Source organism: Typopeltis vanoorti, chromosome 7 (genome assembly GCF_054136105.1).
Source record: "Typopeltis vanoorti isolate ZY-2024b chromosome 7, IOZ_Tvanoo_1.0, whole genome shotgun sequence".
Classification (NCBI taxonomy): Eukaryota; Metazoa; Arthropoda; class Arachnida; order Uropygi; family Thelyphonidae; genus Typopeltis; species Typopeltis vanoorti.
Genome location: NC_143555.1, coordinates 4006962 through 4025540, shown reverse-complemented (window position 1 = coordinate 4025540; position 18579 = coordinate 4006962). Strand labels below are relative to the sequence as shown.

At 35.7% G+C, this 18579-nt stretch overlaps 1 protein-coding gene across 4 annotated transcripts in view; it reads right to left on the bottom strand.

Moving 5' to 3' along the window:
• Positions 1-18579, bottom strand: part of LOC150104456 (erlin-1-like) — a 354949-nt gene that overhangs the window by 197847 nt on the left and 138523 nt on the right. For all 4 annotated transcript variants that reach the window (XM_090395630.1, XM_090395631.1, XM_090395634.1 and 1 more), the window contains exon 7: positions 14144-14269. In XM_090395630.1, coding sequence (XP_090251756.1) covers positions 14144-14269 — 126 coding nt within the window. The remainder of the gene's footprint in view (positions 1-14143; positions 14270-18579) is intronic.

The following is an 18579-nucleotide window of genomic DNA, read 5'->3' as shown; positions in this document are numbered from 1 at the left end:
TTTGTTACAATACACGAGACTATAACAACATGGTGTAATCAACGGACTAGTTAAACAAAATTGTAGCAGCAACACAAAGACTAGAGTCCTGATTTTGGCGCCCTCCATCTGAAAAAAAAAAAAAATGCAGCTATCACATTTTAGGCAAATTTATACAGCCATATTTGTTGAGATTCGGAGTGTGTTTCAGGGCTTCTGTTGCCTCTAAGAACAATCTCTCCAACTTGTAAGAGCTTCTGTGCAGTACTTTTGTGTTCTTTCAGTTGATCCTGTGTGCAGGGGTATCCAGAATATGGTCTGCTAGGCCCGAATTGCCACAGTGATAATGCCGGATGTATCTTTTGTGTTCTTTGATGCGGATGTTCACAGTTCTTCCTGTTTGACCATAGTAGGTTTGATTACATGAGCAGGGTACTTTGTAGACTCCTGGATGTGATAAAGGGGGAATGCTGTCCTTGGGTGAGCGGATAAGGGTTGCTAATTTGCTCCACGGTCTGAATGTGGTGTGTAGTTCATGTTTATTAAGAATTCTTGAAATCTTTTCGGATGTGCCTTTAATGTATGGGATGGTGACTGTTTTGTTGCAGTTCTCTGTGGTGGATAGTGGGAGGGGTTTCTTAGGAGCATTTAGTATTTTGTTTATCTTATGGGGATTATAACCATTTGCCAAGAAGGTGTGGCATAAGTGAGCCAGTTCAGCAGCAAGAGTACTGTCATTAGAACAGATTGCTCTCGCTCTGTAGGTTAGCATTTTTAAAATGCCATATTGTTGAGAAAGGTGATGATGTGATTGTTTGTGTAAATATCTCCCTGTATGTGTGGGTTTTCTAAAAACTGAAAATGATAAGGAACCATCTGGAAGACGTGTGATAAGTGTATCCAAGAAGGGCAGACAGTTATTAGCTTCCAGTTCTATTGTAAAGTGGATTTTTGGATGTTGGCTATTTAAATGCGCTAAGAATGTTTTCATTCATTAAGGGTGCTTAAGGGTCAAAGCTGTATAACTGAGAGGAGACCTCCACATAGCCTTTAAAGGTATGTGGAGAACCGACCAGGGCTTCTGACCTAATGTCCAATCCTCACCTTCTCGTGGTGCACCCTGTTGGGTATCTACTTTGATACTGAACGAACGAGGATGGGCTGGCAATTTGGGATTTAGCCGACCAAATAGTATTCTTATTGGTTAAACAAAAATAAAAAATGATGGTACAACAAGACAAAATTTCATGCCGGCTGGGGCGTCGCCTGGTTAAACAAGGCCCCCATTGTTTTCGCCAGGGAACCAGGGCAAACAACGAAAAGTCAGCTACTGGAACAAATCTGAAAACAAACCCCAACTCAACATCACCAGAGTTAAAGATTGGTACTATCAACGTAAGAAGCCTGAATGGAAAGAAATGGAGCTAGCTGAGGAATTAGATAAGTACCAGATCGACATAATAGGGGTGACTGAAACAAAAAAGACCAAAACTGGTGATATCTTTCTAAGCAATAAATACAAAATGTTATATTCAGGCAATGACAATCAAGGAAAAGAAGGGGTAGCCATAGTATTCAACACAAAATACGAGGCTAATCTTCTTGAATGGCAGTCAGTCTCAAGTAGAGTAATGTGGGCAAATATGAGAATGGGGAACTGGACAATGAGACTTATTTGTGCGTATGGTCCCACAGAAGGTTCTACTAAGGTAGAAGTGCAGAAATTTTTTGATGCTTTAGAAAAAGAAACTGACACAATGAAAAAGGAAAAGTTGGTCCTTGTTGGGGATCTAAATAGTAGAGTAGGAAATGATTGTCAGACATACAAAAATATTTTGGGAAAATTTGGAGAAAAGAGCAAAGCAAATAAAAATGGCAAATACCTGTTGGATTTCTGCTCAGGACATGGACTGGTTATTACTAACACCATGTTCCAACATAAAAATGTGCACAAATTTACATAGAGAAAAGAGGCAAGGAATAAGAAAAGTCTCATTGACTATGCTATTGTTGATAGTGATGCTTTCTTCCCTTGTGCAGGACACCAGAGTGTACAGAGGATTTGAAATTGGAAGTGATCACTATTTAGTCTTGAGCAGGATAAAATTGAATTTCATATTGAAAAGAATAACATGTAAGAAAGTTTTAAAGCGAATAAAAGTTGAGCAGCTGTCAGATGTGAACTGTAGACTAAAATACAGAAAGATTATTGAAAAGAAAATGAAAGAGTTTGAGAACAGGAATCAAATCTTAGAGATTCAGTGGCAAACTCTGAAGAAAACATTGATTGATTCTGCCACAGAGGCATGTGGTGAGATTGTGTGCATAAAATCAGAACTCCCTGGTGGACACAGGAAGTTAAAGAGGCAGTGAAGGAAAAGAAGAAAGCATATCAAAAGTACCTGGCAAATAAGTCAGCTTTTACTCTTACAGAATACAGAGACAAATGTAAGAAAGCTAAACAGTGTGTAAAACTAGCTAAACAAAAGTCATGGGAGGACTTTGGTAAGAATATAGAAAATAAATATCAAGAAGGTGGCAAAATATTCTGGAGGTTGTTGAAGAAGCTTAGGAATGGAGGAAAGAGTGCTGTAAAAGGAGTTAGAGATGATAAAGGTGACATGAAAACAGGAGAAAAAGATATTCTTGAAGTATGGAGTAATTACTTTGAAAAACTGCTAAATGAAACAAGCAGTGATGAACAGCACAGTGATAAAAAAACACTGACAGGCATGCAGTCAGGAATACATATCCATACTTGAAGTAGAAAAAGCCATCAAAGGCTTGAAATGTGGAAAGGCAGCAGGAGTAGATGATATTCGACCAGAAATGCTGAAGTATGGTGGTATAAAAGTCTTACAGTGGCTGCACTGCATAGTTCAGAAAGCCTGGACAGAGGGACGAATTCCCGATGATTGGAGTAGAGCTCTCATAGTACCCATATATAAAAATGGAAATAAAACTGAACGTGAGAATTACAGAGGTATTTCCCTACTGAGTGTTCCTGGCAAGATCTATGCCAGTATACTTGAGAAACAGTTGAGAAGAATTGTGGAAGAAAAGCTTGGTGAAGAACAAGCTGGATTCCGGCCAAATAGAGGCTGTCAGGATCAGATCTTCACTTTACGACAAATAGTCGAGAAAGCATGGGAATATAACAAAGATATGTATTTAAGTTTTGTTGATTTGGAAAAGGCATATGACAAGGTGCTAAGAGAGAAGCTATTCAATACACTGCAGTTATATGGTGTCAATGGGGCATTATATCAAGCAATACTTAGTCTTTATTTGAGTTGTAAGTCAGTAGTCAGAATTGAAGGAAGTACAGGAAGATGGTTTAATGTTAAATCTGGTGTGAGACAAGGATGTACATTATCCCCTCTGTTATTCATTATCTATATGGATCACATTATGAAGGAAAGTGGTATTAAACCTGATATCAAAATTGGAGATGTTAATGTCAGCTCTTTGCTTTATGCGGATGATGTTATACTTCTAAATAAATCCGCTACAAGTCTGCAAGATTCTCTGACTAAATTGAATAGCTGTTGTGATAGATATGGTATGAAGGTCAGCAATAAAAAGACAAAGACAATGAAAATAGGCAGAATCATTGAAAATGTCAACTGTGTTGTGAATGGAGAACCTGTGGAACAAGTAAAACATTTCAGCTACTTAGGCACGATTTTTAGTGAAGATGGTAAATTAAATATAGAAATAGACAACAGAATCAGCAAAGCTGGTATGGTGGGAAGTCAATTGAATAAATTCATATGGAATAAGAGAGAAATTAGTCGGAACACTAAATTAGCTGTATACAAGACAGTGTTCAAACCAGTTTTAACTTATGGATCTGAGAGCTGGGTCAGAAGTAAAACACTTGACCAAAGACTAGAGACCGCAGATATGAGAGTCCTGAGAAAAATTATAGGCGTGAACAGATGACATCAATGGCAATATCATATTAAAAATGATTATATTAGGAAAGAACTTGACATTGTCAGCATCCAGGATTGCATTAGCAGAGCTAATCTCAGGTGATACGGTCACTTAAATAGAATGGGAGAGGAAAGATTAGCAAAACAAGTGTTCTCTGCCAGGTTGGCAGGAAAATGACCCAGAGGCAGACCAACATATAGGTGGATTGATACGGTACAAAGTGCCTTAGATGATAGAAATATAAGATCTGATAATGTTGGAGTCTTGACAAGTAACAGACTGATATGGAGGAAAATTGTAGATAGGAAGTTAGTAATGATGTAATTTTTTCATGTAGTACTGTCATATCCTGTACACCCCTTGAGGGTACATAGCAGGAATTTGATGATGATGATGAAGAATGTTTTCAATGTCTCTGTGCCATGTGGCCAAATAGCAAGCACACTGTCAACATAGCGAAACCAAAGTGTTGGTTTGAGAGTGACTGTACTGATTGCTAGTTTTTCCACGTGTTCTATGTAAAAGTTAGCTGGGGGGGGGGGGAGCCCATGGCTGTCCTATCTATTTGTTTGTATATTTTCCCTTTCCATGTGAAATATCCTGCATATATTGTGAATTTGAATAGTTCAAATATATCGGGGGGGGGAGTGTGACTTCAGTAGATTGAGGGTTTCTATTAGTGGTACATTTGTGAATAGTTTCACAAATGCTACTATTTAATATCAGCAATAAGTTAATAAATTAATTATTTACTTATTTCTCTGTGTTCTAATATATACCGTTAAAAAATAAACAACAATTGCACATCTGTTGTTCAACCCTGCCTGTTGTCATTGATGTATATATTGAATAATAATGACCCAAGGACTGAATACTGAGGTGCACCAGTGGTCACCTTAAATCTGGCAGATTCACACTCACTGTATACCACTTTTTGATATCTGTCAACCATCTCCTGATCCAAGTCAAAAGTTTAGATACCAACCCCATATTCTCCAGTTTATTCAACAGCCTTTCGTGTGGTATTTTATCAACTATCTTAGAAAAATCCAACAAAATCATAGTGTATCCATTCCTCTCTATCCAATGCAGCTGTAACGCTGTTATAAAATATGAGCAAATCATGACCTTCCTTTAGTAAATCCATGCTGCTCCTTGCAGAGTATAGCTTGTTTGTCTACCCATTTCTGTATGCAAGTTCTTACCAATTGCTCTAAAATCTTCACCACCACACCAGAGAAACTGATAGGTCGGTAGTTAGACACACCAGTTTTTGCACCACCTTTGTACAATAGAACTGTCATACATTCCTGAGCTGAGACTCAAGTTATGCAAACTGCGTTGTTTGTATAACTTGAGTTGAATGTTTAGCCAATTTGGCTGAGCATTCCTTTAACAAATGGGCTGATATTTCATCAGTCTCTGTTGACAAATTCTTATCCAGGTTATGCAACAGCACTTCAACCTAATTTTCACAAACTCTAACTCTTCATCAAATGTAGCAGTAGCACTGTGCAGCCATGTTACATACACCTGAATGATATATCTTAGCAAAGTGAGCACTCATTAATTGAACAATCTCGTGCCAAAAACTAGAGTACCATCTGCGTTCAATAAAGTTATTCTTTCACATTCATTCTTTCTCTTCTTTCAGTATAACAATAAAATTTTTTGGATTGCCTTTAGCTTGCATGCTAATTTCTTTTCATTCTCCGATTTAGTTTTCTGCACAATACCCGTTACTTTTCCCTAAGCTTTATATATTTCAAAAATCCTCTCACGATATTCTTTCCACATCATCATCTTCCTCTTGTGGATATCTTGCTTAATAAGCTTAATAAGTTTGCACATCCATTTTGCTCTCAACCTATGAGGGTGTTCTGAAAAGTTCTCAACCTCAACCAAAGATGGCAACACTATTCGGCAAGAGTTTTTTTTTTTCCTAAGTTGGTACATCTGTCATAAGCATCCATGTGAAATTGCAAGTCATTCCATTAAGTAGTTTGTTTTATACAGCTATCTGAAGCAAAAGTGTTGTCTGTATACCTTGAAATGGATAAAATTGAATATCATGCAGTTATAAAATTCTTTGTAAAAGAAGGTTTAATGCCAAAAGAAATTCATTCGAAATTAAGAAAAGTTTATGGGCACTCTTCTTCTTCATTTTCAACAATTAAGAAATGGGCTGTCTTGTTAAAACGTGGCTGTACCAGCCTTGAAGATGACCCACGTGAAGGACATCCAAAAAGTGTAACAACATCAGAAATCATTGATCAAGTGCACGATATGGTATTCGATGACTGGCGAGTCAAAGTGCATGAAACTGCTGAGACTATAGACATTTCAAAAGAACATGAAGGATATATTTTGCATGAAGAATTGCATATGAAAAAGCTTTGCACAAGATGGGTACTGTCTTGTGCAAAGTGCATTTTTGATTTTTAAAAATCAAAAATGCACTCACATGAAAATCTCTGAACAGTGCTTGGAGAATTTTAACAAGAATAAAACTGATTTTGTGCATCGATTTATTACTATGGATGAGACTTGGATTCACCATTACACACCAGAATCCAAACAGCAGTCAAAACAGTGGACAGAAGCCGGTTGTTCAGTGCCAAAGAAGACAAAGTCAGTTCCATCAGAAGGAAAGACCATGGTATCACTGTTTTGGGATGCTAAAGGCATTTTGTTTATTAATCATTTTGAAAAGGGTAAAACAATAACCGGGGAATGTTATTCCGATCTTTTAACCAGACTAGATGAAAAAAATTTGTGAGAAAAGACCCAGTTTGCAGAAGAAAAAAATCATCTTTCATCAGGATAATGCACCTGCCCACAAAGGTGTTTTGGCAATGGGAAAATTAAGGGATCTGCGCTATGCATTGTTGGAACATCCGCCCTATTCCCCTGATTTGGCTCCCTCTGACTTCTCTTTCTTCCCAAAACTAAAACTCTTCCTTGCTGGTCAGCATTTTTCTTCGAATCAAGAGGTGATTGCAGTTGTAGAGGGGGTATTTTGCAGATCTTTCTGAGAACCACTACAGGGAAGGGATAATGGCGCTGGAGCATCGCTGGGATAAATGTATTAGTCTTAAGGGAGATTATGTTGAACAATAAAAATAATTTTGAAATTATAAATTGATTTTTTTCATTGTTAGGCCGAGAACTTTTCAGACCACCCTCATATTTATTCTTGCAACTGAGCCACCAGGTCTTTAGTAACATCCCACCATACACTTCATTTTTATGCCTCCACTTCACACCTGATAGACTCAAATTCAGTGCTACATGGGATATTGTTACCATCACTGTTTTCTTGTGTTTCTATCCTAATTGGACTTAAGTCATCTGATATCATTAGTAGTACTCCTCTCCTATCATTCCTAAAAATAGCATATCCATTACACTCGATCCCACTTACTATATATGATTCTGATAGTCTAAGAAAAATTAGAGGAGTTGGCATCAATGGCAGAATCATATTAAAAATGGAGATATTAGAAAAGAACTTGACATTGTTAGCATTCAAGAATGTGTCAGAAGAGGTAATATAAGGTGGCATGGCCACTTAAATAGAATGATATTTAAATGAAGAAAGGTTAGCAAAGCAGGTGTTTGATATAAAGATGGCAGGAAAGACACCCAGAGAAAGACCAAGGTCTTGGTGGATTGATTCAGTCAGAAGTGCTTTAGAAGCATGGAATGCTAGCTATGACAATATTGCAGTGTTCACAAGTAACAGATTGATTTGGAGGAAAATTGTTCATAGGAGATTAATAATAATGTAAAATTGATCATGTAGTGCTGTCATTGTAACCAGAACACTGGTTACTGGGGGTACGTATCAGAAAATTGATGATGATGGTTCTATTACTTTCATTTGAAGGATACATAAATTAGGTTTCGATAAGAAATTATCAAAAGACAACTGAACAGTGAAAACTAACCATTACTTGCAACAAAAGATTGAGAACCATCTGGATATTTTGATTTTAGGCCTTTGAAAAGACTTGTCTTCATCTTAATCATTATTAAGTTCAGCAGATGCACTTTTGGATTTGGTCTTCCATCTATATAGTTAAACATTTTTTCCATGTAATATATAGTTCAGGAACCTTTTGTTATTATTATTATTATTGGGTTCCTTCCATGGAGTCCGAAGACCAGGAGAACCTACCCACACAATCAATCATACCTCTCCTTGACAAAAGCAATCACAAACTGACTCTGGTAATCCATTCCACTCATTTGCTTGGATTAGATTTTTTCCAAGCAAAAAATCTAATCCTCACACACCTATATTCGACTTCCAGGAAAGACCCCTTGTTATGGTCCCTCTAGCCAAGTGCTAAAACATTTTCCCTGCATCTATCCTATAAAACTGTTTAAGCAACTTAAACGTTTCAATCATATCAACTCTTTTCCTCCTATCAACCAACTTCTGCAATCCACACACCTTCAATCTATCCTCATAGGGAACATTCAACAGGCTACTCACCATCTTGGTCACTCGACTCTGAATCCTCAAAAAATTCTCAGGGGACCAAACTTGAGCACAATAATCAAGATGTGAAATGTACCATCGAATTCTTGCCATGCAAGGGGGAGTACAGGATATGATAGTACTACATGAAAAATTTACATCATTACTAACTTCCTATCTACAATTTTCCTCCAAATTAGTCTGTTACTTGTCAAGACTCCAACATTATCAGATCTTATATTTCTATCATCTAAGGAACTTTGAACAGTATCAATCCACCTATACGTTGGTCTTCCTCTGGGTCATTTTCCTGACAACCTGGCAGAGAAAACTTGTTTTGCTAATCTTTCCTCGACCATTCTGTTTACGTGACCATACCACCTTAGATTAGCTCTGCTGACACATTCCTGGACACTGACAATGTCAAGTTCTTTCCTAATATCCTCGTTTTTAATATGATATTGCCATTGATGCCATCTGTTCATGCTTCTAATCTTTCTCAGGACTCTCATATCTGCGGTCTCTAGTCTTTGGTCAAGTGTTTTACTTCTGAAACAGCTCTCAGATCCATAAGTTAAAATTGGTTTGAACACTGTTTTGTATACAGCTAATTTAATGTTCCGACTAATTTATCTCTTATTCCATATGAATTTATTCATATAGAATAAGAGATTTATTTAGAAGTATAACATAATCCGCATAAAGCAAAGAGTTGACATTAACATCTCCAATTTTTATATCATGTTTAATACCACTTTCCTTCATAATGTGATCCATATAGATAATGAATAACAGAGGGGATAATGTACATCCCTATCTCACACCAGATTTAACATTAAACCATCTTCCTGTACTCCTTCAATTTTAACCGCTGACTTACACTTCAAATAAAGACTAAGTATTGCTTGATATAATGTCCCATTGACACCATATAACTGTAGCATATTGAATAGCTTCTCTCTTGACACCTTGTCATATGCCTTTTCCAGATCGACAAAACTTAAATATAGATCTTTGTTATATTCCCATGCTTTCTCAACTATTTGTTGTAAAGTGAAGGTCTGATCCTAACAGCCTCTATTTGGCCTGAAACCAGCTTGTTCTTCCAAAATTCTTCTGAACCATTTCTCAAGTATACTTGCATAAATCTTGCCAGGAACACTCAGTAGGGAAATACCTCTGTAATTCTCACATTCAGTTTTATTTCCATTTTTACATATGGGTACTATGAGAGCTCTACTCCAATCATCGGGAATTCGTCCCTCTGTCCAGGCTTTCTGAACTATGCAGTGCAGCCACTGTAAGACTTTTATACCACCATACTTCAGCATTTCTGGTCGAATATCATCTACTCCTGCTGCCTTTCCACATTTCAAGCCTTTGATGGCTTTTTCTACTTCAAGTATGGATATGTATTCCTGACTGCATGCCTGTCAGTGTTTTTTTATCACTGTGCTGTTCATCACTGCTTGTTTCATTTAGCAGTTTTTCAAAGTAATTACTCCATACTTCAAGAATATCTTTTTCTCCTGTTTTCATGTCACCTTTATCATCTCTAACTCCTTTTACAGCACTCTTTCCTCCATTCCTAAGCTTCTTCAACAACCTCCAGAATATTTTGCCACCTTCTTGATATTTATTTTCTATATTCTTACCAAAGTCCTCCCATGACTTTTGTTTAGCTAGTTTTACACAATGTTTTGCTTTCTTACATTTGTCTCTGTATTCTCTCAGAGCACAAGCCGACTTATTTGCCAGGAACTTTTGATATGCTTTCTTCTTTTCGTTCTCTGCCTATTTAACTTCCTGTGTCCACCATGGAGTTCTGATTTTTTTATCCTTGCAGACAACCTTACCACATGCCTCTCTGGCTGAATCAATCAGTGTTTTCTTCAAGGCTTGCCACTGAATCTCCAAGGTTTGATTGCTGTTTTCAAAGTCTTTCATTTTATTTTTCAATAATTTTTGTGTATTTTAGTCTACAGTTCACATCTGAGAGCTGCTCAACTTTTATTCGCTTTAAAACTTTCTTACATGTTATTCTTTTCAATATGAAATTCAATTTTATCCTGCTCAAGACTAAATAGTGATCACTTCCAATTTCAAATCCTCTGTACACTCTGGTGTCCTGCACCAGGGAGAAAACATCACTATCAACAATAGCATAGTCAATGAGACTTTTCTTATTCCTTGCCTCTTTTCTCTATGTAAATTTGTGCACATTTTTATGTTGGAACATGGTGTTAGTAATAACCAGTCCATGTCCTGAGCAGAAATCCAACAGGTATTTGCCATTTTTATTTGCTTTGCTCTTTTCTCCAAATTTTCCCAAAATATTTTTGTATGTCTGACAATCATTTCCAACTCTACTATTTAGATCCCCAACAAGGACCAACTTTTCCTTTTTCATTGTGTCAGTTGCTTTTTCTAAAGCATCAAAAAATTTCTGCACTTCTACCTTAGTAGAACCTTCTGTAGGACCATAGGCACAAATAAGTCTCATTGTCAGTTCTCCATTCTCATATTTGCGCACATCACTCTACTTGAGACTGCCTGCATTCAAAAAAATTAGCCTCGTATTTAGTGTTGAATACTATGGCTACTCCTTCTTTTCCTTGATTGTCATTGCCTGAATATAACATTTTGTATTTATTGCCTCAGAAAGATCTCGCCAGTTTTTGTCTTTTTTGTTTCAGTCACCCCTATTATGTCGATCTGGTACTTATCTAATTCCTCAGCTAGCTCCATTCCTTTGCCTTTCAGGCTTCTTCTGTTGATAGTACCGATCTTTAACTCTGGTGTTGTTGAGTTGGGGTGTGTTTTCAGATTTGTTCCAGTAGCTGACTTTTCATTGTTTGCCCTGGTTCCCTGGCGAATACAACGGGGGGGGGGGGGCCTTGTTGTACCATCCAGGTAGATACCCAACAGGGTGCACCACAAGAAGGTGAGGATTGGACATTAGGTCAGAAGTCCTGGTCGGTTCTCCACATTCTTTTAAAGGCTATGTGGAGGTCTCCTCTCAGTTATATAGCTTTGACCCTTAAGCACCCCCGGAATGTATCAAGGCCTTATAAAGAGGAATAACAACTTCTTTATCTCTACCTGTTAACGTGTTCTTCAATAGCCAAGCAATATTATGGGCTACCTTAACAACCTTAGCAATATGCACTCAAAACTTTAACTTTCTGTCTACCATCACCACCCCAAAATCTCTACCTTCATCTATTACTTGGAGTACAGCTCCATCAATGTGATACACAACTTGTAATCTGTTTATTCCAAAATGCATAACTTTATATTTATTCACATTAAACTGACATCCGTTATCTTTTGCCCATACTGACAGCCTATTTAAATCCTGCAAGCTCTCTACATCGCCTTGATTAATTATTACGTTACCTAATTTTGCATCATCAGCAAACAACTGAATATTTCCTTTCATGATTATTTCCTATATCATTTATGTACAAATTAAACAGCAATGGTCCCAGCACTAGTCTTAAGCTTGTGGCTTAAGACTAGTCACCTGTTTTCACCTTAATTCTGCCCCTCCATATACCACTTTTTGATATCTGTCCAGCAGCCACCCTCTTATCCACTTAATCAGTGTCATATCCATCCCCATTTGTTCTGATTTGTGTAACAGAGTTCCATGTGGTATTCTGTCAAATGCCTTTGCAAAATTCAGCAAAATCATCGTGTAGCCATTTCCTTTATCCAACTCACCTGTCACTCTATTAGATAAAGTTATTAAATTACTAAGGCATGATCTACCCTTCACAAAGCCATGTTGATTCTCATACAGTATCATATTTTTATCTGCCCATTCTTGAATTCTCTTTTTTACCAATTTTTCTAGTACTTTTACCACCATGTCTGAGATACTAATTGGTTTATGATTTGCTACTGCAGTCTTAAAACCTCTCTTATGCAAGGAAATTATTTTGCCGTCTTTCCATTCCCTTGGAACTCTACCATAGCTGAGACTTATATTAAACAGCCTAGTCAAAGGCATTGCCAGTTCCCTTGCATATTTGTACAAAACCCTAGCTGATATCCAATCTAATCCCACAGCTGTATTTACACTGAGATTCTGCAATATCCTAAAAACCTCCAATTCATTCACTTCAGTTCCCACATTAGTGTCTGTCACATAGATTAAAGCAGTAACTTCACTAGGATGATATATTCTTGCAAAGCAGTCATTCAGTAATTCAACTATTTTATCTGTTTTTGTCTCCTTGTGACCATCATCACTCATTAAGTTTAATCTTCCATAGTTATTCTTCCTCTTACTTGCCACATAACGAAAGAATTCTTTGGGACTTCCTTTGGCCTGCTTGGATAGATTCTTCTCATAATGATTTTGGCTTCTTTGCCATGCTGGTTATCTTTCTAGCCTGAGCCTTGTAGTGTTAATTAGTTTGCTGGTCATTTTTCTCTTTATATACCCTTCACAGGATTTTCTTCTTTTGCAGCTTGTGCTTAATGATATTAGTCATCCATCTAACTCCTACCCAATTAACCCTCCTTACTCTAGGTATGCAATTTAATACTGTTTCCTCCAGATGACCCTTAAATATATCCCATGCACTTTGTCCTTGACTATATCCTGTGCACTACATCTCATGCACTTTTTATTGCTGACTAAGTAGGCTGATCCTTTCACATGTTCTTTTATAGTGGCAGTATCCTTCACTATTTTATTCACTGTAATTGTGTGAGAGCAAGATCATGTCGAATGGCTGTTAACACACATGTTCACACTGGGACATGTCTATTGTTGTATCAGTGATAAATAAAGCATAAGACACAGCCATATTTAAATACATTAAGCTTTATCTGCCTTCTTATTTCATTATAATTTTCATTTTGATCTATTCATTGATTTATTGGTGTGATGAATCAGTTCACTTTTTCACTTCTGTTTCTTTCTCCAGTCATGATTGTTTTCTACCTCTGTACACTCAAACATTAAAAATGATTAAAGTATATGAATACAAACACACACAGCACATCTATGTTTAACAGTAAACAAAGTGAGATTATGGAAGGCATGTGCACACTGTGTGGGCTGACCACCTTGCAGAAGAAAGGCTGCTGTTACTGACTAATTAAGTAAAATATTTATTAAAATTGAAAATTTTTCCTTAGCCATTTCAGGATAATTTGCATAAGTTTGAATTTACATATGTGAGGGTCTGGTTGTATTTACATCTGCAGATGATTTGGCCCAATTGGATAACTTTCTCTTTCCTGTCCCCCCCCCCCCCCCCCCCCCACACACATACATACTAAATAAGTCTCAGAGGCTTTGTACAGGTCCATCCTTTCATTAAATCTGAAACCACACTCACTGACATCTGTATCATTATCACTCTTGCATACCTACCTTAGCTGTACTTAAGATATTCTCTCCATTGTTACTCTGTCTCCCTCATCCCAATAAATAGTTTCTTCAAGTTCCTGATGCCAAATCCATTTAAATACAGGCTCCTCTCATAAGTATTTTCTAGCTTCAAACTCAGTCCACACATCCAAAAACTAAGAGAAATTTCTTCTACAGGCCTGCAAAAACTGAATCACCTGCTATCATGACCTTCTTTCATAACTCAGTACTATCATATGACAGTAATAGATTAATAATTTTCACTATCTTCTTTCTCACTTATAGCAACAATCCTTTCAATATAATTAAATTATATATATAAAAAAAACCAGAATAAAACTTACGCTTACCAAAGAGATTAATATACACTTCTTGCAAGTTATGAATGCTACAGAACTGATTCAGCTCATGATGAACTTTATTGAAGATCAATGCTTTGTCATAGTCTGCAGTGTAATTTTTTACAATATCGAAAACTGAAAAAAAAATTATATATAATTAAAATGAAGATATTTTATGAGAAAATGTCTATTATCTGGGAAGGAAAGGAAGGGAAGGAATCCGGAAAGGAAACAACATTCGAACTAAGGAACTAAGTTCTCTTATACAAAAAGTTCTTTTTTGTTTTTTAGTGAAATATTGAAGTAATTGAGGTTATGTTATTGATTGAGTCAATAACATAACCTGTGAACTCACTGCCTGGTGTTAGACCACCAACTTGTATAATGGAGGCCTAAAGTTCCTTGAAAAGTTCCATGTTTCATCTCTTGAGTGGGATTTCTAGATTATGCAAAAATATAAAAAAAATTTGAATGTATAGGAAGTAAGAATGGTTCGGAGCTGATGGAACGTATCTGAATGGGTTTCGTGTTAGTCATTTGAAACAATTGTCGTTTACATTTTTCAGAAACCAAACCAACCCTTTCTCATGATGATTTCATGATATTCAACATTATGCACATACTGATTCATAGTTTGAATATATCTTTTTAATACATCGATACCATGGATGGGGATGAGAATTTTTTAAATTTTATTTTTTTTAAATAATAATATTATTATTTTGGTAACCTCCATGGGGTCAAACTCATTGGTTTGAAGTATTTACACTTCAGGAAGTGTAAATACTTCAGTCCATTATGATAGACATGTTGCTGGTTGAGTAAGCTTCCCACGATGAGTTTGACTCCATGGTGGTTATCAAAATAATAATATGATTATTTAAAAAAATAAAATTAAAAAAATTCTCATCCCCATCCATGGTACCAATGTATTAAAAAGGTATATTCAAACTTTGAATCAGTATGTGCATAATGTTGAATATCATGAAATCATGAGAAAGAGTTGGTTTGGTTTCTGAAAAAACGGAGAGAAAAAAAATCTCATACAATGCTTTAACTGATATTACGCAAAAAAAAGTTCAGATCAGTGTTTTAAGCAATGCTTGTTCACATTTTTCAGTAGGACACAGAGACAAATGCAAATATATAGTTAAAGAATAAACTGAAAGAGATAATACACATATGTATAATGCAGAATAAATTGTCATAACATTACAAGAAATTAACATAACACCAGTTTTACATAAATATTTTTTTATATTGTTTACATAAAGATACTTTTGATGGTTAACAGTGAAGTGGAATACAGCAGTCAACTGCCACTACAGCAAATACAGTTAAACTAACTACTAACCAAGGCAGCTTTGATTGGCTGAATGCATAGCATATTATTCACTCTCCAACTAACAAGCTGTAGATTCCAATTCCACTATGGACAAGGAAGTTTGTGAATTGCTTTAGGTAGGAGATTAATTTTGATGCCCAGTACAAGCTGAGGATGGACAGCAGATATACTTTTTTGGCCAACTAGCCTTGGAAAATCTAGTTGGTTAAGCGGTTAATGTTTTTGCTCTCTAACCAACAGGTTGCAGGTTTGAATTCTAGCCTGAGCACAGATATTTGTGATTGTCTTTAGATAGGAGAGGAATTTCATACTCCAGTATGAGACCACTGCTTCACTTAGGGAAGAAAGCCTGAAGTGGTTTGAAAAAGTTCTGCATCTTCAGAGCATGGGTTCTGGACTAGGTAAAATATAAATAGATAAAATAAATACAAAAAATAAAGTAACATTTAAAATTAATAAACAATAAAAAAAAATACTTAGCCCATCCATGGTACAAATATACTACAGATTTACAAAACCGTTTCATGGGTAGGGGCTGCATAAAAAAAGAGTTCTCTTTTGTTCACTAGAGCAGGACTTCCAGATTATGTAAAAAAAAAAAGAGTAAAAAATATAACAAAGTAATAAAAAAAAACTTTATCCTGGCCAGGGTAATAATGTGCTATAGTTTTACTACCATCGATGAGCAGGAGACACATAAAAAAATAAATAAATAAATAAATAAAAAGGCACAATGCCATTTTGGAAACAATGCACTAAAGCAAACTATCTGCTATAACTATTCCTATGGCACAAGCAAGACTGGTATAATGGGAATTGACTATACAGACAGTCTCAGACTTACATAATAGTTATGTGCTGCAAAATTTACCTAACTAGGATTTTATGGGTTGGACTTATTAACCCTTATCACCAGTTAATCACATCCTACTGCTTACAGTTTGTGTATGCAGTGATGTATTAGCATGTTTAAAAGTATTTTTGTTAGTTTCATTCTCAGGATACATATACAAATTAGATTTCAGTATATAATTATTAATACAAAGTAATATAATAAAGTATAAATGATATGAGAAAACAGAAAAAAAATTTTTTTTAATCTGGCCATTCAACTTTCTGCATCAAATTATCAAGAGATGACAGAACAATGGCTCCTTTCTTCTCTTCATAAAGCTCTTAATAATAGTTGGATCCTAATATCATGAGATATTAGGATCCAACCTCCAGTTACTTTGTCCACCTTCATAATAATGTTAAAAATGCCTTTACCAGTGTAATCCAGAAATTTTTGGCATGAAAAGCATTATGTCATAGAAGCATCACAATTAGAGTGCTGTATGCACACCTAATAAGAACTTATATTAAAGATGTTTTTAATGCATTCCCTGCTGCACCACAAAAATCAACTCTGAAAACTTCCAAATATGTGGCAGGATTCTGTATCTGGTACAGAATGTTTTAAAAGATAATTATCAGATAAGTACCAGATAATAATTTTTTTTTTTTTCTTTCTAATTTTCATTTTCATCTCTAGATCAATTTCAGTGCATTTACACATGCACAGAAATCCCTCGGTGAATGCGTTTTAGATTAGTATGTCATTTTTTTTCAATACCCAAATTCGATTAGTGCACCTATATATATCTTTAAAATAAATGTTACAGGTTTCAAAAATTTTCTATCTATACATTTTTATGGCTAACTATTTTAAAAAATCACTCACCAGAATGAAATTATTAGTTACCAATTTAAAATATTTTACCAAGTTATTTTTAATGGCATACTACACTACTTCCATGTATACTATGTTCCAAATTTTTACTGCCAAAATTTATGTTGTCTGCTATAGTACGCCCGCAGATTCGAGACCCTTCTACACATCTGCGCATGTCACAAAAAGGAGAATCCATTCCGATAATAGTAATCAATCTGTCTTCTGGGATGAGTTGTTTATTATTACACGTCAGAAAATTAACTTCTCTTTTATGATCATTGTAGTTTTTAAAGTGGTAACTATTTTGCTTGTATAACAGTTGCGAAATTTTTTCTATAAAGCATGTGATTTCGTGTGTTGGCGACCAATTCGTAAGTCCTTCATTTCTTTTTCCCCTTCAACGATAACATCCTTGAGTTAATTAAATCTCATTCTGAAGAATTGGGTGATTCCGACCTGCTAAATTTAGATGCACAGCTGGAAGATCCCGAAGAATATGAAGAAAATTTAACCACTGATAGTCAGCCAAAAGAGATTTCACAGAAACAATTTGAAAATATTTTTCATACAATCGAAGTTTTTAAGTAGCAATGCTTCGAGGCTGGCCCTAATGAAGAGAGAAGCAGTAAAATTTGCAGAAGAGTAGAAGAGGCAATAGGGCCATACCGTTGGTTGTATGAACAAAAGAAACAAAATGCCCGCCAAACTACATTAGCTCAATTATTCGTTAAGAAGTAGAATAATAAAATTTATATTCTGAATATGTTTTATTGTCTTTCAGCTTCATGGTTTTCTTTTAACTAGGCCCTGAGACATACCTTAATTCTTTTATAAAAAAATTAAGGTTAAAAAAAATTTGAGGAATGAATTATACTTTTTCCCATAGGTTATTATATTCGATTAGTGCATTTTCAATTAATGCGCCTGTTTTAAAGAATGCATTAGGCGCACTAATCGAGGGATTGCTGTATTCACTTTTTCTACTTTTGTTCGTTTCTTCGAGTCATGATTGTACTATATCTCAATGCACACAAACACCAAAAATTATGAAAGTGTATGAATATAAATACATGGCACATCCATGCACTGCATATGCTGTTTGCCAGGTGGACAAGTGTTAGGCAGAGTGTGACTAACAGACATGCAATAAATAAACTTTTTATAACTCAGATTTTTTTCAGAGGAAAATTTGGTAACTGCCTGTATTTGCTCTAGAATTTAAGTCCACTCATTTATAACAGTTAAACTTTTATACTGCAAAAAGAAATCAAAGGTAATGAAGGTGACATGAAAACTGAAAATAAAGATATTCTAGATGTCTGGAGTGATTACTTTGAAAGATAGCTAAATGAAAAGTAGTGATAGCATGGGAGTAGTAGTAAACAC